A 24947-nucleotide genomic window follows, 5' to 3' on the forward strand; every position below is an offset into this window, starting at 1 on the left:
ATCCATGCTCAATTTTAAATAAAATCAAAGAAAACTAATAACAAAACAGCCATTTCCAAAATGGAGACCTGTTTCCCCTGAGATGCCAGTGCAGGGACACACTCTCCAGAGGACATGAGTAAGGCCCTGAGATGCACACTTGGGATTAGGATCCTCCACTCCAAAGGAACTGCAGAAGCCCTGCCAGCCTGGTGCCCAGGTACATGCATAGGGGGCCCTAGTTGTGCCCACTCTGACTCCTCCCAGCTGCCACTGCTGAAATGGGTGGGACACAGCTGTTGCTGATTCCTCCTTCCCCACTCACTCTCCTCTAGAAGTGGAGCCATTTAAGTCTCTGTACCTTTCGGAGAAGATCCTGCTCCGGCTCCTGAAACATCCCAACGTGATCCAGGAGCTGAAGTTTGATGAGAAAAACAAGAAGGCCCCAGAACACTACCTCTACCAGCGCAACCGCCCTGTGGACTACTTTGTGCTGCTTCTACAGGTGAGCAGGAAAGTCAGGGAATCTCTAGGAGCCAGAAGTCGGCATGTCCAGGGTGAAGAAATGGCATGTCTCCTTCAGCACCAAGTTCCAAGACTTGGCTGGCTGCCTCAGGGACAAGGCCAGATGGGTGGACATTTCTTCATGACCCACAGGAGGGGCCTAGACATAGAAGACTGGTGTCCTGGGAGTTATGGGATCTTTGACATTTAGTCTGACAACTCAGCGATGTTTGGGGTGGGGTGAATACCTCTCCAATAGAGGGAGTCTGCTTCTAAACTTCCAGAGCTGCTGCTCTGCAGAAGCTATAATACCTCCTCATCTCTGCTTGAACATCGCCTGAAATGAAACTGCCCACTGCCTCTTAAACTTTAGACAACTCTTCTTTAAACCCTTCTATCTGTTGAGCAGAAATCTCACCATCTCTAACTTCCATACTGGTCCTTGCTCTGCTCTCTGGAGGTGCATGGGACACATTCATTCTCTCAGCTGCATTTTAGCCTTTGCAGTTCCTGGAAACTTCTCACCCTGGAGAGGACCAGGAAGGGGAAAATGACCTGTTCAAAGAAGTGCAACAACTTCCCAGTGCTCACATAAGTATGGTCGCCTTCTGCTCTGGATACCTGGATAGGCCTGTCTTAGATAAGTGTCAGACATAATTGCAGCTTGTAACACCGCTGGTGACCTGTCTGGCTTCACCATTAACTCTGATTCCCTGTCCCTTCCTAACATAATGTTGTGGTTCCTAAATACAGTGATTGTACTTTAAAGTCTTGATTAAGCTCACATGAACTTAGAAATGGCCTCTTGTTACAGTCCACCTCCAGCCTCTCTGCTCTGACACTGTAATTTGCCTCACATATATCTTTCCTAATGTTCTCAATGAAATGACCTCTCTTCTCCAAAAAGTGGAGTCATGTGCTTCACTGTTGGAAATCAACAATAATCCTGTTACATTGTTTGTATAATATAATGATCACATAGTCTCATGTCTTATGCTTAAAATAAACTTAACAGTTTTCAAATAAAACATGGAGGGAATAAAATGTAGTAGAAAGAGTGTAGGCTCAGAAATTTGAAAAATGTGGCTTTAAAATTCCATTGTTGACATTTCCTAACTAACCTCGACCAAGTTACTCAACCTCTCTGAGCCTCAAAACTGAGTCCCATGTAAACTGGGGATAAAAATGGTGTGGGTCTCATGGGATTGTGCATGAGCTAATTATGCATGAGAATCTATGCAGTGCACATAACACAGCATCATATCCATGCATGCTACACATTACACATTAGCTATCACTGTTATTGGCAATGAATTAAACAAGCTTCACACAGAATTAGATTTTTCTCTTGACCTGATTTTAAAATGCTCCAATCTCAGACGAAACCAGTGGGGTAGTTTATGAGGCCCTGGATTAGCTGGTGCTTTGGCCTGCATCACAGAAGGGCCATTACAGTACACAAGGAGAGCTTGGCTATTCATGACTGGATGCTGTTTTATGAACAGTGAAGCACTGAATTTACTGCAAAGAGCTACTAAAGTTGCAGGTGCTTTTTGAAACGTAAATCTGGACAGAATTAAGAATTAACATTCCTGGAGTGGGGAGTTGGGGAGGGATAACATAGGGAGAAATGCCAGATTTAGGTGATGGGGAGGAAGGCAGTAAACCACACTGCCATGTGTGTACCTATGCAACAATCTTAGATGTTCTTCACATGTACCCCAAAACCTAAAATGCAATAATAAATAAAAGAATTAACATTCCTCTGTGATAAGAACATGGGTCTAGTCCAGTTATTATCCAAGCAGAAACGCTTAGGGTTCTGGCCAATAGTAGAACTGGAAGTGCTCATACAAGTTCATAATACATTTCTTTTTTTTTCCCCCCAGGGTAAAGTAGAGGTGGAAGTTGGTAAGGAAGGCCTTCGCTTTGAGAATGGAGCCTTTACCTATTATGGCGTCCCAGCCATCATGACCACTGCTTGCTCAGGTATTCTAGTTTCCATTTGTTTATTGGGGAAGTAATGGAATATGGTAGAAAAAGCATAGGGGTTCAAGTCTTGACTCCTCTTTTGACTTGTTAATCACCCTGGACAAGCCATTTAACTTCCTTGGCTTTAATTGCTTCCTCTGCAAGCTGGGTGTATGAATCACTTTTCATTCAGTTAGTGCTTTAAAAAAAGTGACAAAAAATTGAATTGTAAAAAGCAGTAATATTATTGTTAGGGATCTAGGGTGATAGACTTCAGTATGAAAAGACAAGTTTATTTTGCTTTTTATACTTGTTCCATTTAATTGCCTAGTTTTTGCAGGGTTAATTGGTGCTGGGGGTGGATAGAAGAAGGAAGATTCCCATAAGAAGTGTGTTTTCTGAGTTGCCTCTGAAACCCACTGCATCCTTCTATCCTTAGATAATGACGTGCGGAAGGTTGGAAGTCTGGCTGGATCTTCTGTCTTTCGTATGTATCTCTCAACCCCCTTCCTCATCCTCCCTATCGTGGTCCTGCCTCAGCCCTCTCTGGGACCTGGACTGCGATCACTTTGAGCCTGGGCTGGGGCTAAGACAAATGCTGGCAGCCTCTTTGTAATGTTCTGCCAGGAACACTGCTTCCTGCCAGGTACCCGCAGACCATGGGAGCTTAGGTTCTATGTGTCTGGAATGTTTTCTGCGGCTTCTCTGCTCACATGCAAGTGATGAATTGTTGGGGGGATGCAGGGGTTATGAGGGGAGGCACTACTTATTGCCACCTACCAGGAAATGCAGGCAGGTGATTTGGCAGAGGTTCAGCTTTTCCTTCTGTGCAATGAAAATTCACTCATTTTAGCCTTTACTCAAAAGTTCTCAGGTGCTATCATTGCATCTGTGGGGTTTGTCCTCAATAAGAAGTGACTGCAAGATTTGGGGATATAAGTTCCACCCTTGGGCAATACATTGCTTATCTGCTTCTCTTTCCTTGTTCTCTACCTCTCAGCTAGTTGAGAGGTATCTGCCAGCTGGCCGTGCATGCTGTTGGTGGGGAGCTGGCACAAGGCTGATGGCTGGTTTGCCCTGCCCCTTCTGTGCTGTGCCTTCTTGCTGTTTCCTGTGTAGTTACTGCACTTGTGTTTAAAGGGCATGGCATTTCTTGTGATTAAAAGTGTGATCCAGAAAGAATTATTTCTCTAGATTTATTCTTTCTGATTCACAGATGTGAATTTTGCATTGCTTTCAGCTGTTAGTGTTTACAGTGGCCACTTCAATGCCAATTAGGGTCTTTCATCATAAAAAAGGATTTTACACACTGCCTTGTGGGAATTATCAGAGAGTCCCAGAGCTTGATCTCATAGTCCCTGGAACATGGCAAGGTAGGCACCATTTTAACATGAGTGAAACTAAGGAAATGACTTGCTTCAAATCGCCCTGTAAGTTGGTGACCTGCCAAGATGCTTCCTGGTGTCCTGGCTAGTTCACACAGCACAATAAAATACAGATTTTAGATTCATCATATTCTGGAATGCAATTTCTAAGTGCAAATAGTGGAACAATTCACAGTGTAATTGTTACAGTGTAATAGCCCAGCCGGTGGCTGAAATGAAGTACCTGTCCAGCCTGAAGAGTGGCAGAGCTTAAGTTGGAGGATATCTGGAAAATTGAAAAGACCCTGGTACATTATCATGCTTAAGCCAACAAATCTCAATTACGGTTGATGAAGGAAGCATCAGTGCTCAGTAGAACTCTGGATGGGTGAGGGACGGGCTACAGGACTTGGGCAAACCTTAGTTCTCTAAAGGAAATTTCCATCATCCATCACTTTAGCGACTATTCCTGGGATTCTAATATGTTACCTAGAAATGTCTGTGATTTCTTCCAGAAGACCAAAAGAGGTGGGAATTCTGAGAGAAAAAAAAAAAAAAAAAGACCTACATATGGCTTCCTAGCCCACCCAATGTATATGACCTTCTTTCTTTAAAAAAAAAAAAAAATTGTTTTAAGTAGAAGGAAGATGTTATCTGATTTCTTCCTTTTCTACCTTCCTGTCTCTAGTTCTTTCCAAAGCTTTCAATTGTATCAGTAAGATAGAAATAAAGGTGCAACATTGATTTCTCCTTTAAAAATAGTTAACTAAAAAAGAAGCATAACACTCTTTCCCTTTCTTTCGCCATGTTGCTGAGCATCTTTGTAAACCTTCCAAAGGAAAAAGAAGTATTATTAGCCAATAGGAGTAAAAAGACATTGTCCATCCTCCCCAAATCCATACTTAGTGTAGTGAAGTGTGAAGTAACTGCAAAAGCCAACCATACACCACAGTTATCCCCAGTGAATGCTCAGCCCATGGTCAAGCCACCCAGCATCTTTCACTTGCCAAGAACCTCAGCCTATAGGTTGAGGGAGAGCTTCAGTCTAAGCTAAATGGCAATAAAATCTTGTAGGGTCTTGGCCCAGCCCACTCCCCATATGCTTGAAGCTAACCTGTGCTTAATCAGTCTTTGAGGATGAGGAGTAAGATGATGAGTTTGCTAGAATACTGGCACTATGACCTATGCTTCAAAGTTGAACTTGAGGCTACAAAGAAATCTCTGGCTTTCCTAAATGAGGTGAAGGGAACATAATCTACACTGTCTTCTTCTTGGTTCTGATTGCCAGGAACCCACGGTAGCTGGAATAGGTGCACACACAAGTGTACAGATGTGGAGAAAACAAGTCTCCTATCTGTTTCGTGTATACATTTATACGTTGTATAATACATTGTATACAATGTATACAGTTTGGTATATACATTTATACATTTAGAACTATGATTCTTCTTGAGAATAGAGGGTTTCTTAACTCCAGTGTGTCTCATAACATTAGAGGCCCATTCTAATATTCATTAACATCTCATGTCAGAGTAAAGGGTTATCAGGTAGGTAATTTCAAATAAAATCATTTGGTGTAGCAAATAAAACTGCAGAAGCTGCCTGTTTCAGTATGCTATCATCCATGGCCTGGTTTCATTTAGCTCCTTAAAAGGACTCTGGGAACGATCAGATAAGAGAGATGAAGACAGGTTCCCATGGTTCCCGTGCCCAGACACCACTTGATGGGGGAGGGACTGGGCTGTTATAACACACTCTACTCCACCCAGGCCCCCAAGCCATAGCCAGCACCATTTCACACTCTGTGGGGAAAGAGAAGGAAAAGGGAATAGAGGGATGCTTTGGACCACTGGTACTTACTACGAAGTGGCTATGATTTAATTCATCAAGTCGATTCACATTAACACTGCTAGATATAATGTTCTTCCTGTTTCCCTATTCTCTAGCAATGCACAATTCCTCGCCAACACTGTGACCAGAGGGAGCTCCTAGAAATCAGAGAAGGGATCTCGCTTCCTCAAGGATGCCCCTAGCAGGAGCACACAATTTCCTTTCAGGACTCTGCGTGCCTATGCAGGCGCCCTCGGCAGTTGAGCTCCATGGTAGATGGGAGAGCTTGGTAGGAACTCAGTGCTGGGCTCCCAGCATGTTTGCTGGCTCAAAATGGGAGCCCCAGAGAATGCTGCCTACATGTTCCCCACAGAGCTCAGCTTGTGCTTGCGCATCTCTGATTCTCTCTAAGATGTGTTGCACATCTTTTCAGATCACTTTCAGCAAAGTCCATTTTATTTTCTTGTCTTTCTGGAGAGTGACTTTGTAAGAGGATATGATTCCTGTGTTTTCAGAGTCAAGATTCTTTTTGCAGAGAAATGTGATGTTGTAAAGATCCAGGAACAGTCTCACCCACTTTGTTCTTTGTCTCTTTCCTTTTGTGTTTATATCTTCCCTTTTGCAACTCACAAATCCTTGGCCCCTGACTCTTTAGTGCCCGTCTCTGTGTCTCGTACCTTCGCTGTCAGCAGAGGGGACTCTCTGGCAGGCTCCCCAGGTAAACATGCATGTGTGTCTTGGGTCTCTGTAGATCCAGAGGGGTTTGCAATAAGCCTTTGGTGTCTGTCACTTTCCTGCATGAGAACTGATCTCTCCAACAGGCACTCCTGTGACTAAGGCTGAGCACTTTGCACAAATAGCACTCATTTGCACATACTGGCCAGGCATTGCTGGTTCAGTGGCGTCATTTGTGAATTTACCTCCCAGGAATGTATCTGTATGTGCACATGGAAAAATGGTAGGAGTGAAGGATAGTGTGAGTTTTTCCTCATTTGTCTGACCACAGAATGGAGGGATGAGGAGTACAGCAGGAATGAAATTGGAATTGTGGAATACTATGCTCTATTTCTACCTGTTTTCTTTCTACTCTTCTTTCCTTCCATGTCCTCATCTTCCTAGTAATGTTTACTATGTGATGATCCTATTCTCACTAGCTCTGCTCATACAAAGGATGCTATATATAAAACTTTCAAAACAACTTTTCATTAGGTTTAAACTCTTTTGTTAATAAATGACATAGTCACCGAGTTTCTTTTTAATAAGGTAACAACTCCTCATAGAGCTAGACAATAATTCAATGACTAAGTGGAATGCAATAAATCTGAATGATCAATCAACTGTTTGTTTTTAATCAATCAACCTCAACTCAGAGGTTGTTCTGTTGGACTCACAGAGCAAGTAATGACTAAACCAGGAATTTATTTGTTAAGTTGCCCTGCAGTTAGAACACAGTCCAATTTTCTCAACTCTCTAAATCTGTATCCCTTATCACATTGCTGGGGTAATGATACTAAGATCCCACCATATCCTCAGTCATCGAGAAACCACTTATGTTTCTCTGTCTGTACAGTAGACCCTCAACATTTAAAAGAAAAAAAAAAGGCTATGTTCTGAGAAACTTCAAATTTGCAACCTCAGAAGTATTTATGTTGACTTCTGTTTTTTCCCCAAATCACATTTTTTTCATCAAAAACCATCTGGTTCCCATGTTTATCTATACAAGATAAGTTAACCCACCTTCTCAAATTTCACAGAAGTTTTCTCTCTCTCTCTCTTTCTCTCTCTCTCTCTCGCTCTCTCGATGGTGATTTTCCACTAAGAAATAGTTTTTCTTGCTTTGTGAGAGCTCATGCCTTCATGATGACTACAGGATCGGACAGTCAATGTGAGATGCCAATCTGGTGCCCTCACCAGCTAAATGGCCTACTCCTACATGCCAGCAAAATTAGAAATGACCACATGATGGACCTTCAAGTTTCTTCACATGCAGTGAATCTTGGCGAATGCCAAGAGTGTGCTGTGAAGGTTCAGTGGAAAAGGAAGATGCACATTTTAAAAGACTTTCATCCAAAAAGATTAAAGCAGGGGTGTATTTTCCTTTTTAATTAACTTCAGTTAACCAGATGACCTAGTTAATTGTAACTTCCCAGTTAAAAGAAGGTTAATTCTAGTCCATCTGTATTGATTATGATAAAGCTCATGATAACCCAGTGTCAGACAAAGATTAAAGTGACTCCTTCCTGCTGTGCAGAACCCCCAGGAAGTGCTGAGACTTCTGATCCCACTCTGGCTGGTGTCATGTGCCCCTGAAAGCATTTTCAACTTTCCCCCCTTTTCCATGACTGTGGGTATTCAGCCCAAAAGGAGAGTAGGGTCAACACAATGGCAACTCTACCCATAAAGAGGTGAGCTTATTCCCACCCTTGGTTTAACTCTGCAAGGTGAAACAATGGTGGGTACAGTGGGAGAAAACTAGAGGTAGGGAGTGCCTAGCTTCTCCTTTGGCTGGTTCCTTTCCACCTTATGTCTGGTTTCTATCTATAACTAATCACTGTGCCTTCCCAGTGATCAGGTGACACCCACAGACCTATTCTGCAGAATTTCCTCTGTCGCTCTTGCTTTTGTTCCATATCATTAAAAGAAGTAGCCTCAGGCCAGGCGCAGTGGCTCAGACCTGTAATCCCAGCATTTTGGGAGGCCAAGGCAGGCAGATCACCAGGTCAGAAGTTCGAGACCAGTGTGACCAACATGGTGAAAGCCCATCTCTACTAAAAATACAAAAATTAGCTGGGCGTAGTGGTGTATGCCTGTAAGCCCGGCTACTCAGGTACTCAGGGGGCTGAGGCAGGAAAATGGCTTGGACCTGGGAGGTGAAGGTTGCAGGGAGCTGAGATCCCGCCACTGCCCTACAGCCTGGGTGACAAAGCGAGACTCCATATCAAAAAAAAAAAAAGTAGCCTCAGAGGTCTGGGATTTTGTAGAAAGAAGTTCCAGGTAACTTCTGGCCCCTGTAAGCACAGAGACTTTGGAACAAAGTGTTCTTTTTCAGTGCTCAATTGTCGATTCATAACGTGCACTGAAAGCAATAATGATGCCATTTTTTCCTAGAATATACCAGGAGTATCTAAAAAAAAAATCTTTTTAATTTGCAAAATATGCTAAGTGGAACTATTGATTTCTGATCCAGATACATTAATTTACATATATGCTAAGTCTCAACCCTACCTTATACGGTGGCGGGGGGCAGGAGGGATAAATCCTAGAAATTAGTAGGGCCTTTAAGTCTGAAAAAGAATTGTCCTTGTCTTATTTGACTCCTCACAATCACTTTGTAAGATAGGCAGGAATTGTCATTGAAAAACAACAGATAAAAAATCAGGCTCTGAGAAAGTCAGTCAGTGTTGCCTGTGCAGTAGGTAGGTAGAGGGACAAGGGCTAAAATCTTAGATCCTGCTCTCCACTTACTGCCCGGGACCTTGCTGTACCTCTGAATATAGACATTTTGTGCCCCCTAGAGGGCAGAGATTTATTTGCATTTTGAAAGCAGTGCTAATAACAAATCTGTTGCTCACACTAGATTGAGGCCAGGGTCTCTGCACCAAATATTGCCATCATTATCCACAGGGAGTGTCTTTCTATTTGAGTCTTAGTTTGAAATAAGAGCACGGTGGTTTTCAGATTACCTCCAGAGTGTGGTGTACTTAACCAGCTTGGCAGGTGCTTTCATTTAAAAATGAAACTTATGGTGGGTGGGGGGTTATAAGTACACAGCCCCACTTCAGTCATCATTCCCTTTCTCCAGATTCATTCCTCCTTTCTTCTCCTGGTGGTGGAGATAATTTTGAATTCCCCATGACAGTCCTTTCAAATCCACAAAAGCACAGAGACAAAGACTTTGGAACCAAGGGTTCTTTTTCAGTGCTTGGTTATCCATCCGTAATGTGCATTGAGATCAATAATGACACAGTTTTCTCCTCAAATATACAGGGAATCCTTAAAAATAATATTTCTACTTTGCAAAACGTGGTAAGTGGAAATATTCCTTTGGGTTGGCTCCTGTGTGATGAACGTTTGGGAACCATTAACGCTCCATGTAAAGTGAGTGAGTTCAGCTGGGATCCTATCTTGGGCTGACTTAGAGTTCACATTGTAGTTTTGACAGACAGCTGGCTTTAGTATTGGTTGTCTGATGCTAAATATTACCCCAGTATAATGAATTTTAATAATCCAGTTTGTACTCTTACAGGTCTATGTAATTAAGCTTCCTTATCCATTTTGAAGAACAGAGATGGCCCATGGCACAATCACAGTCAGACCAAAGTAGGCCATTCTCCCTCATCCTTCACTGATACTACAAAAGATGTAGGCAGGCAACCCCTGAATCCTCCTTTTTCCTCAAATCCCCATAAGGAAAATGGGAGCATAGCATTCTACTTCTGTATCTTGGGGTCTGCTTCCGGGATAAGGTTGTGAAGGCTCCCTGGATACAGGTGTCACAAATAAAGCAAGAGTCCCACAGCTGCTGTGTATAGATTTTCAGGTCCCTTGACTATTACTGCAGAAGGAGAGGAGATTCCATCTGGCCCCAATTACAGTGTGAAGTCCTCTTCCATACCCACTGCCACCTTGCCCCCAATTTTACCCTAGCGCCTTCTCCACCGAAAGCTCAGTAATCCAAGTAGCCAACACAGGACAGATATCTCTTGCAGATTGACCACTCAAAGTCTACAGGAATGAGGTCTGCCACACTTTCATAGAGCAGAAAACCCTACGCCCCAATACCCAGTCACACCTGAGCCAACCCAAGGGTCTGATGTAAGAGCAAGAGTGAGCAAGGGATGAGTTGGCTGCTTGGCCTGCCGCCTGTTGACAGGTCTCGTGGTATGTTATCCATCACTGTTTGATCTGTCTCCTCCAGACCTCCTCACACTATACTTAGGATTTTCCTCCTCTCTTCACTCCCCGAAGCTGTGCCTCTGTGCTCTTAGGAGAAGCCAAGGGGAATTATACAATTTGAACTAGTTTGCCATGCTGCTAGGACACTCTTCTGTTAATGATTTCTTTTTTTTTTTTTTTAAATAATTCCCATTTCCCTTACTCAGAAATCTCTGAGTGTATGTGCACAATTACCAAAATGCCAAGTCATCAGCATCCCACCTATTGAGGAATATCAGACTCTAGGACACAAAAACATTGATCTCACACAATACTCAGAGGAGCTGGGACTTTGTCACAGAGTAAGGGTTCCTTTTTCTTTTAAAAATTGTTTTTATAGACTCGATCTTTGTAAGATAGTTGTATCATTTGGTGTTGGGAATTCTTTGTGATTTTATAAATACACTTTCAATATCATTGTTTTTACTTAAAAAAAAAAAAGAAAGAAAGAAATGTTTTCCTCCCAGTACAACAGTGATGTACCTTGTGTTTGAAATGTGAGTCTCTGTTGGTGTCATCTACACTGGGTGCCAGTGAAACAATGAAAGCTTTGGAGGGAACTGGGATGTAGTTGTTGCCTCTTGGTAAGCTTCCACAGATGGAAGGGATTTAGTAGATAAAATAGGGCTATTTCCCTGTTGTCCTCCCTGAATGTATCTTGAATTGTGGCATAGAGATGAGGATGCGGAACAACCACTATGAGGTGTGTGAAGCCCACGTCTGGCCAGGAAAGTAGAGGATGATTAAGGAATGGTGGTGATTCTCAGGGCAGTTGAAACCACAGACCCTGCTCACACTCTCTTCCCTTGGTTATATCCAAACTGAGTTGAGGCCCAAACCCACCAGGCCAAGGTATGATTTTCCAGATGCTGTTCTGGGGCCAAAGAAGCTACTCTTGGGCAGGACTCTTTCCTCCCCTTTTCTGCAACAACTAGCCTGGAGGAAAGAACACAGACTTAGCCAGGTACCACCTAAAACAGCCACAGATGGATCTCATCAAACCAGAACTCACCAGTTTGTTTTCTCTTTTTATAGATTTAGGGGGTACAGTGCACTTTGTTACATGGGCATATTGCCTAGTGGTAAAGTCTGGACTTTTAGTGTGGCCATCACTCAAATAGTGTATGTTGTACCCATTAGGTAATTTCTGTCCCTCGCCCTCTCCCACCCTTCTGGGTCTTCAATGTCTATTATTTCACTATGTCCACTTGTATATATTATTTAGCTCCCACTTATAAGGGAAATAATGCAGTATTTGACTTTCTGAATTATTTCACTTAAGATAATGGCCTCTATTTCCATCCATGTTGCTGCAAGAGACATAATTTCATTCTTTTTATGGCTGAAGACTATTTCATTTGTGTGTGTGTGTGTGTGTGTGTGTGTGTGTGTGTGTGTGTGTATATACACTAAATCACAGTTTCTTTATCCGGTCATCCATTGATGGACACTTGGGTTGATTCTGTATCTTTGCTATTTGTGAATAGGCTGTAATAAACATACATACAGGTATCTTTTTTATGTAATTTCTTTTCCTTTGGGTAGATATCCAGTCGTGGGCTTGCTAGCTTGAATGGTAGTTCTATTTTTAAGAACTCATTAGTTTGTTTTCAAGGGATAAGGCCCAGAAATGAAATGTGCATTTTCTGCCCACACTACTGTTTTTTACAATCACCTTGGTGCTTCATGTTGTTCTGTAGGGCATCATCACTATCCCTGTCCCTGTCAGTTCTTAGTCACTCTGGAGAAGGGTCTGGTCCCGGTGGATGGGTAGGGCTCTAGGCAACTGACTCCAGGACCCCCTGTTTCATATGCCCTTATTAAACAAACAGTCTTCCTGTTCCATGTGGCCTCTTCCTCAAGCTACTGGGCCAAGGCCTGAGCCTTCTTAGTGCCCTTTGATTCTAGTTGCACACTACTTTATTCTATTCAGACACATTTCTGGAATGTCCTGCTCCCTACCCTCGCTTCTTCGAGAAGTAAACTTCCCCAGAATGACTTTAGGTTGCCAAAGAAAGGCTTTGTGATTCCAGGATGATTTAAGAGCTCTGAACCCGTTTTTTAAAACAAAATTTAGATTATGAACATCAAGAGTCACCATATCACCATATGGGACCCTGGCATGCTGATTCATGTATTCTACACATTTTCCTCGAGTACCTTCTCTAGACCAGGCACTGTTTTAGGTACTGGGTGTACAATGAAGATAACCAAAGAAGACAAGGTCTCTGCCCTTGTGGAATTAAAAGTTGAATTAAGTAGATGTAACAAATAATTACGATGTGTAATTTTACTTGTGAAAGTGCTCTGAAAGGATGGACAGGGGGTCATGATATAGGAGAACAGGAGGAATCTTCTTAAGGTGACCAGACAAGGTCTTCGGGGAAGGTGGTGCCTCAGCTGAGCAGGCAGCCATTAGCTAAGGTGGGAGGTGGGGTGGGCAGAGGAAATGGCATTCATGGAGGTGGGGAAAGCCTGCATGGTTAAGGACGCACAAGGAGACCAGTGACTAGAGCAAAGCAAGAGGGGGAAAGCAGGCTCCAAGATAAGATCAGACAGGAAAGCAGGGGCCAGGTCACAGCAAGGAATTTGGATTTTATTTAGACACAATAGGAAGCTGATTTGTTTTAAAATGATTCTGTTAGCTAAGGTGAAAACAGACTAAGATTCTAAGAGAGGAGACTGTGGTCCAGGCAAAGCTGAGGTAGCTGGGATTTGAGTGGAGACAGACGCAGGACCAGTGGGCTCGTTATCAGAGTCAATAGCAGGGCTCCATGTGGGGCTGAGGGAGTGGCAGGAGTCACGGGTGATCCCGGAGTCTCTGGTTTCAGGAACTGCATAGAAGTGGATGACACTTACTGAGAAGGAGGAAGACTGGAAGTGGACTCCTTAACTCTATAGTCAGATCAAGGCAGTGATGATTATGGTTCTAATGAGAAAATGATTCAACCTATTGCTATTTTACTCTTTCTGCTACATTGTTTCCCAGACAACAGCTTGGCAGCTAAATAGATCATCAACCTTCCATGACTCACTCCAAATAAATGCTAATCAAATATTTTGATTGATCATTATCTCAAGAGACAGGATTAAATTTCTAAGGTTCTACCCTGAAAGAGCAGAACCTATAAAGAATCTGCTTCTTCATTTGACCCCTCTGAACTAAATCTGTGTTAAGAGAAACTGACAGCCTCCTCATCCCCTTTTTTGGAAGAAATGCAGAGCTGCATCATTTGGGAAGCAGAAGGATGCGGGTAGCTTTCTTTGCAGGCTACCATGGGGTGGTTCCACAGTTGAGACAATGCTGGAGTCACCTTTGGTATCCTCTTTTCTGTTGTTCCTGGGGAGGGCAGCTCACATAAAAGCAAGGGACATGGTCTTAATTGGTCTTTTCTAAGAAGTATTTCTTAAAAATGCGAAAAGAAGCTGGCTAAGCATTCAGGAGATCTTTGACAGAAGGCCTGCAGATTATTCCAGTGCCCCCTTAGGCCTATGTAAGAGGGAGCTCAGCCCTAGACACACACCTTGGTCCTTCTCAGTCCAGCCCATCTATATGGGGCAAGGAATTCTCAGGGCCAACAGGATGTGCTGAGGTAGAGCCTGTGTCCTCCCTTCTAAACTACATTTCAGATATCCAGGATCCTGGAATCCCCCACCCGAACAGTCCTAGAGGACCAGGGTCCAGAAGCCCTAGGGCCAAGCCTGGGTCTCCACCCACACCTGTTTTCTGGCATGGTTGTTATGAACATTTGTCAAAGAAGAAGATAAAGCCTATTTGTACCGTTTATTAATGTGACTTCTAACTTAAAAATATTTACCCTTGTGGTTTGTGGACTTCCATTTGTCCCAGGCCCTGCCAACATAGGGGCAGGCCTGAGTTCTCCCCACTAAAGTGTATGGCCACGTGAGGATTGGTTGCCTGTGCTGTGATAGATGGTTTTGAGGGCAAACCCAAGGCCTTGGCCTTTCTAAAACAAGGTTTGTGATTGGAGTTTCTGTAAATACATCCCCCACGGTAAAGGGGCTCATGGTCTAGGGTAGCAAGCCACGCTCATAGTACCGACTTCATCTTGTTCGGGGTCCTTGTGCACCTATCCTGAAGACAAGAATCGAGGAAGGTGTGAACTATCTTCCCCGTCTGGGGGAAACAGATGCTCCAGCTCCTCGCTAGGAGAAGTTGTGGGGAGCAGCCCAAGTGGAAGGGAGCCATGAGCTTGTCTTAGGTATTTGTTCCTCATAGGAATAAACATCAACAAAGCAGCTCAGCTCCTTCCCAGGTTCTGAGGGAAGGGCAAGGCCCATTGCCACCACCCCGTGTTACCATTGCCTAAAAGTCAAATGGGACTTCAGTAAACAAAGCCTGTCTCTCCCTCCCTCTCTCCTTGCCTCCCTTCCCCTTCTTCCTCCCCACCCATCTCTCCTTGTCTTTTCTCCATCTCTCACCATCTGCAGTAAACCGGTCCCCTTCTCGCTGCAGTGGGTTGAATCGCTCTGAGTCTCCAAACAGAGAGCGTAGTGACTTTGGGGGCAGCAACACCCAGCTGTACAGCAGCAGCAACAACCTCTACACGCCGGACTACTCAGTCCACATCCTCAGCGATGTGCAGTTTGTGAAGGTAACTCCCCCAGGAAGGTGATCCTCTCTCTCCCAGTGGGCAGCATTGGCTGGGTGAGCGGGACAAGGAGACTCCCATCGCTAGGCAGGATGTGTGCACCGTTCCCATGTGTTCCAATACAGGGCTGGGTGGTAACTGCTGCTGGCTGTATAAAGGCTGTTTTCAGTAAGCTTTATGACTGTCCATTATTTGTCACTCTTTTAACATCTCCTGACCCCCATTTTTCATGTGGGGAAAATGAACCACAAAGTACTAGATTAGCTTGCCTGACACAAGTTGCTGCCAGAATCACTTCCTTTGGATCCCCTACCATTGGCATCAGTTTGATTTTGTTCGTTGATTTTTTTCAAGATAAGATTTTTCTAAGATAAGTTTGAGGGTGATTAATAAGCCAAGTGATGTATAGAAGAAACCATGCTATACATCTGCCTGTCTGTTGGTTAGTAAGAAGAAACCATGCTATACTTTCACATATGTTAATATATTGTTATACTTTAATATTTAACGTCTAAAACACAACTTGTGTGTTAACTGAAAATCTTTGTAGTCACAAGAAGGACCCCCTGAAAACTACTAAGCTAATTGAAGAGACCCATGTGCAATTGCCCAGGAGAGAGGTAGCAGGGCTCATGGCCTCATAATTAAAGAGGAGAGTGGAGCTGTTTCTTCATACCCTTCATTGGGATTGGCATCACACAAGCCTTTAACATTTTCCCCTATTCTCGTGTTTCCATAGGTTCTATTTGTTTTGTTTTCTAGTATTCTGCAAACCATTACAAACTTTGGCCTGACATTTGGCTAGAGCCCCATTTATCCCAGGCCAGCAAAACACCCAGTGAGATCACTTGGTAGCTGCTGTCCCAGTTGCGGGCTGGGTCATGAGAGGTGCACTGAAGTCACAAGGGTGGAAGAAGGTCGTTCTTTCCAGAACACATGCCTTCAGTATTTGGAGAGCGGTGTGTGCTGGTTGGCTTGCTGTGTTTCAGGACTTTGTGGACAGCCCTGAGTTAAAACTGACATTAGCCTATAAAAGAAACCTTGAAAAGTAACCACAGGATGTTGTCAGAGGGAGTGACAGAACCTGGGGAATGGAGTGAGACAATAACTATTTTTGCAGTAAACTGTGCAAGGCACTTTACTGAGTCCTTTGTTTGAATTATCCATGTAATCTGATAGCCACCCTATGAGGTAGGAATTACTGTCATGCCCATTTTATAGATGAAGAGTTGAAGTTTGAGGAGTATACAGTCACATGGCTAGTAAATGGCAGAGCCAAGCTTCAAAGTTGGTTCTTTCTGCCTCCAGCATCCAAGCCCTAAACTCAGTGGGCTTTAGAGCAAGTGGTAGGACATCAGAGCTAAAGGAACCCGAGGGAAGTGTCTTTACAAGCTCACCATGCAATACTCATGGGTGAATATGACTGTGGACACTTAAGTCTAATGTGACAAGGAGGTTAAACCTTAGAAAACCATAGCCCATGATTCTCCTCCGCATAGCTTCCATCCCCGAAGCCTCCTCATTGCTGATGCAGACCTTCCCCAGAAGGGAGGTAGGGGAAAAGCGGGAAAAGAGAAACTCTAATATGTTAACTCTGGTTGGTTTTCGTGCTGGACATGCGATCTGTGGGAAAAGAAATGGAAAGTCATAATAACGAGTGTGTGATTCAACAAATATTTAATGGAGGCCTTCTCTGTTCCTGACATTGTTGAGATACTGTGGCGAAGACAGCAAGCTGCTGCCTTTCGGGAGCTTACAGGCTAATGAGGGAGAAAGATGACAAACAAATACCCACATACATAACCTAGGTAATTTCAGGTAGTAATAAGAGCCATGAGGGAAACAAAGAGGTCATTGGGATTGGGCAAAGAAAGAGTGATTGGGCAGAGAAGTCAAGGAGACTGCTCTTTAAATGGTTATCAGACAGGCTGAGAAGGGACATTTTTGCTGAGAGTTGAAAGGGGACAGGGAGAATGTTCAAGACAGAAACAACAGAGGCAGGAAGGAGCTTGGTAGTTTAAGGGTCTGAGCACTCAGACCCATGGTGTGCAAAGGCAGAGGGCCCATGAGAATGGGGCATCAAAGCTGGTATCATTTGGGATCTTTAGGCCAGAGTAAGTAATTTGGATTCTATTTTAAGTGTGTTGGAAATTTTTTTTTCTTTTTTTCTTTCTTTTTTTTTTTTTTTTTTTTTGGTAGAGACAGGGCTTTCACTGTTTCCCAGACTGGTCTCAAACTCTTGGCCAATGGGCCAAGTGTGGTGGCTCACGTCTGTAATCCCAACACTTTGGGAGGCCGAGGTGGGTGGATCACCTGAGATCAGGATTTCGAGACTGGCCTGGCCAACATAGTGAAACCCCATCTCTACTAAAAATGCAAAAATTAGATGGGCGTGGTGGCAGGCATCTATAATCCTAGCTACTCGGGATGCTGAGGCAGGAGAATCACTTGAACCCAGGAGGCGGCGGTTATAGTGAGCTGAGATCGCACCACTGCACTGGAGCCTGGCAACAGAGCAAGAGGTTTTCACAGGTCAAAGCCCCTGTGGTTGGCTGCTAGAAGTTTTTTAAGGGCTTTTCATGTTCAACAGACTGAAGGTCCAGAAGTAAGTCCAGGAGTAATTGAACTTCAAGTGATCTTCCTGCCTCAGATGCGCTAGATGCACCTTTCTATCTCATTTTGTAACTTCAAGATAAGTTGAGAATAACTTGAGAATAACTTCAAGATAAGTTACAAAATGAGATAGAAAGGTTCATCTAATTGTCATCTGGGAAAGGTGTTAAACAAAGCCATGATTAATAGTAGTTAATAAGTTGTATGAAGGTACCAAAGAATTCTTATGAAGGTTTTTTGAAATGTGTTCTGTGTCATCATTAAGCTGAGAATACTTGGCAGATGTCTTACAGTCCGGACTGTGTAACCTTGACCAAGATCCTCTTTACCATCTGGTGGCCAAATCCCTAGATTGCAGCATTGTGTTTTCAGGGATGAATAAACACCTCGAAAGTGAAAACAGAACATCGTACAATGGTAGAAAGCCAGGTGCAATGGCTCACGCCTGTAATCCCACCACTTTGGGAGGCTGAGACAGGAGAATCACTTGAGGCCAGGAGTGTGAGACCAGCCTGGGCAACAAAGTGAGACCCCATCTCTACAAAAAGAAATTTTTAAATTAGCCAGGCATGGTGGCACGCACTTGTAGTCCCAGCTACTCAGGAGGCTGAGGCACGAAGATTGCTTAAACCCAGGAGTTCAAGGTTACAGTGAGCTATGATCATGCCACTGCACTCTAGCCTGTTCAACAGAGCAAGACCCTGTCTCTAAAATAAAATAAAATGACAGGAGACATCATGTTAGCCTAAAGGTTAACTTCTGGACACCTTGGCTGCTAAGTCAAAATGTCCAGAAAGGCACCCTTGCTTTTCGCTAGTTTTAAGAATAAACAGACCTCCACTTCCTTTGTAGCTTAGAGGGTGCCTGGATTCTAAACTGGCCACTCTAGAGGAGAAGACAGTTTGAACAAAAGCTGTTGCTAATAAATGCTTATATCTATCGCAATGAAGAGGAAACAAAAACATGGAGTCTGTTGAAAAGTGGCTTGATTCCCTCAATCAACTAATCAATACGTATTTGTTAAGCATTAACAATGTTTCTGGGTACCCTGAGTTGTAATACAGAAATACAAATCTAATAAAAATATATCCTCTGCCTTATAAGTAGATTAAGACCTAGTTAGAGAGAGGAAGCTTAAGTTAAATAACAGTGACCAATGCAGGGTACTATCTAATTCGTTACAAAATTATGTGGCATTTTTTTAAGCACTAATTGGCTGGAGCCTTCAGGAATTTGGAAAGAACAAGAGGAGAGTTAAGGCAATGCCGTGCAAAGGGACACCCCGAACAGGTATGGAAGGCGAGTAGACACGGTGCATTCAAGGGACTGGTAAGAGAGAGGAGCTGGGCAGGACCAGTGGTTCTGTCCTGGTGAGTAGTGGGAATGCTGCTGGCCCTGCAAGGTCGGGCCATGGAAACTGGGCACGGCCGTTTAGGTGATCCACTAAACCTTCACCATCCAGTACAGTAGCCAGTAGCCATGTGATGAAGGCAACCGTTCAGTACAAGTGGCTATTGAACACATGAAGTGTGACTCTTTCAAGTTGATGTACTGTAAGTGCAAAATACACATTGTATTTCAAGACCAGTACAAGAAAAGAATATAAAATTCCTCACTAATCATTTTATACTAATCACATGATGATGTGAAATTATTTTAGATATATTGGGTTAAATGAAATGTATTATTAAAATTAACTTTACCTGTTTTTACTTGTTAAAATGTGACTACTAGAAAACTCTGAATTACCCATGGGACTCACATTATATTCCTCTTCAACAGTATTATGCTAGATTAAAAGAAGTTTTCATAAGTTGTTGAACAAGGGGAAGGAACTGACAAGAAGTGATACCCGAATCTAGAAATGCTGCTGGGAGTGGCAGAGCAGAGTTGCTTCCCTGGATATATTGGGACCTTGTCAATAATTTCTTTTGAGGCAACACATTGACATGGCAAGAATTCAGAGTTTTTTTAAAAAATTTTTAATAGGGAGATGTGTGAAAGCAAGGCTGTTAAGGCTGTGAGATGTACAGAGGATTTAGCCATTGGATGGTACCTTTCCTTTTACATAAAAACCCACCAACAGTGCAGACCCTCTCCAGTCCCTACCCCTCCCCACCCTCACTGCCACACACTGCCATGCTTCTTCCCACCAATATCAGACCCTGGCTGTGGCTGTCTGAATCTTCTCTTTGGCATCACTGACAAGCGGTGGTTTAAGATCTGTGTGAATGCCTCCAATGATGAGGAACTTGGTACCTTACAAGGAAGCATGTTCCATTCACTTAGTGTTGTTACCAGAAATATTTGCTTCCCATCCTTTCCCCCCTGACAATGTTTAAAGAGAGGGTTAGAGTTCCTGGATCCTTGATTCCAAGTAGCAAGAGGGGCATATCATTGTTTAATAAAAACAAAAAGAGGCCAAGTGCAGTAGTTCACACCTGTAATCCCAGCACTTTGGGAGGCCAAGGAGGGTGGATCACTGGAGTTTAGGAGTTCAAGACCAGCCTGACCAATATGGTGAAACCCTGTCACTACTAAAAATACAAAAAAATTAGCTGGGCATCATGGTGTGCACCTGTAGTCCCATCTACTCAGGAGGCTGAAACAGAATTGCTTGAACCCGGGAGGCAGAGGTTGTGCCACTGTACTCCAGACTAGGCAAGACAGAGCGAGACTCTGTCTCAAAAAAAAAAAATTAAAAAAATTTTTTTCAAAAAGAGTAGTACAAGTCACTGAAGAGTTGGGCAGAACTTTTCCAAAAATAAATTAGTTAAATAATATAGAGCATTTTGCACAGTAGTCATTCCCAAGAGACTTCCAGCTTGGGAAATGCAGCCAGTCTACCAACTCATAGGCGCCCTGGGCCAGCAAATCCATTTCAAAGCCAACGGAAACACAGCCTCTTCCTTCTCTCTTCCTCCTCCATTTCGTCACTCTCTGTCCCTTTCCTTCTCCACTGTCCATACTTGGAATTGCCTTCCTTCCCCTACTTTCCTTTTTGCTTTATTTTCTTAATTAAGGATTTATTTTTCCAAGACCTAGTCTTGCTTTCACAGCACCTCCAGTCACACTGACTCTGGGGGTGGAGGAGACACTGCTCCTTCCCCCACCTCCACCCTGTGCGCATCATGGCCAATTTAGACATAACGAGATGGTAAGCTCGACAGCTGTCTTTGAAATGCATGCCCATTATAAAGTCAAATGGTGAGACATGCATGTGGGCATGTTTTAAACAACCATTCCTAACCGTTTTGTAGGGTGGATTCACTTGTGTTACCTCATTATCTCTGGGCCTCTTTACAAGCTTGGAGAGGTTAACAGTGTGGTCAGTGCATTCATTTGCCCATTGGCTGATTAAAAATGTATATGTATTTGGCCAAGGTCACCCAGCTTGAAAATTGGGACTCAAACCTTAGTTCTTAGCAGGCTATGTGTTTCCCGGCATATTTCCTAGGTAAAGAAACACTTGGCCTTTGACAAAACTCGAAGCCAAATTTAAATAAAACTGAAGAACCCAAACGGAGTAAAATCAACTGCTTTGCTGGGCTTATCAAGCATCATTTAGGGAATTTTCCTGTCCTTTGCTGTTAGAGCCAAATTTCCTCATCTTTCGGGGAAATTTTGGAACCTGACATCTCACTTCCCAACAGAGGGGGCTGCAAAAGTCAGATGTTCTCAACAAGAACATTGAATCGATGGAAGACTTTGGATAAATGCTAAGTGGAGACCTGTGGTTCCATGCCATAAGGCATAGAACATACAATTTTGACCTGAAAAATATCAAAGCCAGTTGTTAATGCTTCGCTGCTTCGTCCCTTAAAATCCTTTAGAAGGAAAAATCCAACACCTGAGTAGTACCTGTGTCTGATTTTAACTAAGTCTTAAGTCGGCAGTTCTCAAAGCATGGTCTCCAGCCTGGCAGCACCAGGAACTTACTAAAAATACAAATTCTCATTCTCCACCCCACACCTAGCAAATTAGAAACTCAGAGTTAAGCCCAACAATCTTGTTTTAACAAGTCCTTCAGATAATTCTGATGCTGAGGTTTGAGAATCACTGATTTAAACCATCAAGAGAAAACACTATTTGCCCGCTCAAATGGGCAGTAGTAAGATTAGAAGCCTGGAATCTGCATGTGTGCGTCCCACACGTGCTGCAAAAAGGCATGCATTCTTAACTGCTGTTTTGTGATTAGATTAGTTATGCTTAGAATATCCTTGCAAATATCCTGAAGTTTGTTAAAGAAAGGATTGATCATGTCTAGTAAAATAATGGGTCTTGTCAGTAGTTAACACGGGGCCTCTGTTGAGATCTTGCCAGATACAAAGCCAACTTCAAGCCTACTCTCTGTCCCACTGTGTAAGCCTTGACCATCCCCTCTCCTATGTCCAGTGGACATCTTTTCTGAGTCAACATGTAATACCAATTCTGCCTCTAAAGGAAAGAGAAGGAAAAATGAGCAGAATTTGTGGTTTTGTCCATTCTGTAGCGCTAATGCGGGGAAGGAGGGATGAAAACGCTTTAGGAGATGGTGTGATTGGGGAGGATGTTATGCCACGTGCCATTTCCATTCTTCCCCCAGTGCCAGTCACTAGCGGTTTCACATTCCTGTACTGCGTGGCACACAACCTAACCTGTTTTCACTGCTAGCAAGGATTCACAGTGCCAGTCTGTGATGTATACCCAGAGAACATGGGTGACAGAGACACCTTCCTGCCTTTTAGAAAGAAAATAGTTGATTCATATTTTTCCCACCTGGAATCATGAAGACTCTTGTCTGGTCTAGCTGCTGTCTGACCTTCCGGATGCCCTCACTTGTGGGTGAGGTTTGACCCATCAGGAAAGTCACAAGGCTGACTCTGTGATTTGAAGAGACAGCTAGAAGACTTCCCTGCTGTGGTCCCTGCCAACATAGGAGCATGACCCTACATCCAGGGATGGGCTTAGTCTAAGTCAGAAATGCCTGTGCTCTCTCAGGCCTTAGACTCCAGCTTCCAGACACTAAGACCTGGGGGACAAGAGCTTCCCTGCCAGAGTCCTACCTTATTCTCATCAAGTCACCCCCGACGCACCCTTTGGGCCTTTGGCAATCGTGTAAATGTGTGTTTTAAACTTCTCCATGGGCAACCACCCTGCTCACTGAAGATGCTCTCCATCCTCTCCAGGGCCTTGGAAGGTTTGGCTCTTCTGGATGCCATAAAAATGAACAGTGGGTACTGGGGTGGCAGACCAGCAAAGGACCCCCTCACTGTCCCTGCTGGACTGCTACAGCATGAGTAAGGCCCCTGTTTGTGGATCTCAGGCCTCAGAGGCCGAGGGTTCCAAGCACCAGAGCAAGGCTGCCCCTGAGCCTAGAAGACTGGCTGCATGCAGGAGGGCTCTGCCTAACTGCTCCTAAGCTCCTGCCTCTTCCTTGCAGATCACACGGCAGCAGTATCAGAACGCACTCACCGCCTGCCACATGGACAGCTCGCCTCAGTCCCCTGACATGGAGGCCTTCACTGATGGGGACTCCACCAAGGCCCCCACAACCCGGGGCACACCCCAGACCCCTAAGGATGACCCTGTCACCATGCTCCTGAACAACAGGAACAGCCTGCCGTGTAAGTCAGCTGGGTGGAGGGCAGGCCGGGCTGGTGTAGCGTGAGAGCGGCCCTGCCTTCCTCTTCCAGCCCTACCCAGGGCTCACACCCCTTGAGCCCTGGGTCTTCTCCAAAGCAGAGAGGTGATGCACTCACCATCCTCCCCAGGCAGCCACTCAGACGGGCTGAGAAGCCCCAGCGAGGTGGTGTACCTGAGGATGGAGGAGCTGGCCTTCACCCAGGAAGAAATGACTGACTTCGGAGAGCACAGCACACAGCAGCTCACGCTATCTACTGCAGCCGTTCCCACAAGAGCAGGTCAGGGAGGCCAACTGGGCCCAGTGGAGCAAGGGGGATCATCGCCTTTGGGCATTGGGATGGCCCAGGGAAAGCTGGCTGAGGGGAGCCCAGGGACCCCAGACCCTGTGTTAAACCTCCAACCTCCTTACACAGCCAGGGAAGGGAAACATTTACTGAGCACCTACGCCATGCATCAGGCCCTGTCTGATTCATTCTCCCAGGAAAACTGTGTAGGGCAGTATTAGGAGTTGAGTTTCTGCCTGGATTCAGACCCTGGCTCCTTCAGTTAGGAGCTATGCAATTTTAGGCAAGTTATTGAACCTAAGACTCAGTTTCTTTATTTAAATAGATAAGTATCCTTATGTTAATAGGTATAAATTATAACAGCTATCTCATAAAGTAGCTTTGAGTATAAATGAGATAATATACATAAAAGGTATATCACAGTGTTCGGTACCATGCTCTATAAATGTTAGGTAACTATTGTGAGGCCTACCTTATAGATCAGGAAACTGAAGTCAGCCATCATTCTAACTAGCTGTGGCTTTGACCAAAGGTGTAGTCTATAGGACTTTTTCTGAGATCTCAGATCACATCACCTCCATCTGACACTTCTACCTTGACAGTGGTGTTGCTCTGAGCTCCCAGAGTCCCAGGAGTCCTGAGATGCTTCTGCATTTGCCTAACTAAGATGTACTTCCCCAAGTTTTCAGCAGCCCCCTACGCCTGTACCCAGACCAGCAGTTCCCCTACCCAGCCTTTCAGACCTACCCCAATCCATAGCATAAGACCCCTCAAGTCCAGAGCAGTGACCTGAAAAAGTGCTCCAAGATTTTTAAAATCAGCAACACAATATGTTTGAACTTATGGCTGACCCAGAAAATCTAGGACATACATAGTCACTGTTCCAGGACCTGAATTTAGAACTGATGTTCTTTTTCTGCCCCTAACACCAAATCTAGTAGCTAAAGCATGTAGCAAGAAAATGTAATAAAGGAGTAAGAATGAAGGCGATGGAGCAGACTTGGAGATCATCTAGTCCACCCTCTCCCTGTGACACATGAGGATCCTGGAGGCCTAGAGAAGGGAAATAACTTGCCCAAGTCCAACAACTGCTTCAGAAGCAGGCTCAGCCTCATATCATGGCTTTAGTGCAGTGCGGTTTCCAACACGCCACTCTGCCTCCTGTTTAGGTTTTTATTTGCATTGGTGGTAAGGCTTGGCCCCATTCTGGGCTCTCAGATTCTGTAACT

General features: G+C 44.1%; 1 protein-coding gene across 4 annotated transcripts in view; it reads left to right on the top strand.

Moving 5' to 3' along the window:
- CNNM1 (cyclin and CBS domain divalent metal cation transport mediator 1) overlaps positions 1-24947 on the top strand; it is a 64663-nt gene that overhangs the window by 35275 nt on the left and 4441 nt on the right. Inside the window, exons 4-10 of one of the 4 annotated variants that reach the window (XM_032281253.1) lie at positions 315-484; positions 2373-2472; positions 2894-2941; positions 6304-6366; positions 15036-15199; positions 23232-23415; positions 23563-23712. In XM_032281253.1, the coding sequence (XP_032137144.1) occupies positions 315-484; positions 2373-2472; positions 2894-2941; positions 6304-6366; positions 15036-15199; positions 23232-23415; positions 23563-23712 (879 nt within the window). The remainder of the gene's footprint in view (positions 1-314; positions 485-2372; positions 2473-2893; positions 2942-6303; positions 6367-15035; positions 15200-23231; positions 23416-23562; positions 23713-24947) is intronic. The other 3 variants (XM_032281255.1, XM_032281254.1, XM_032281256.1) reach the window with 3 other exon arrangements.

The sequence above is a fragment of the Sapajus apella genome, unplaced genomic scaffold (assembly GCF_009761245.1).
Source record: "Sapajus apella isolate SASKATOON/1434 unplaced genomic scaffold, GSC_monkey_1.0 scaffold13, whole genome shotgun sequence".
Taxonomy (NCBI): domain Eukaryota; kingdom Metazoa; phylum Chordata; class Mammalia; order Primates; family Cebidae; genus Sapajus; species Sapajus apella.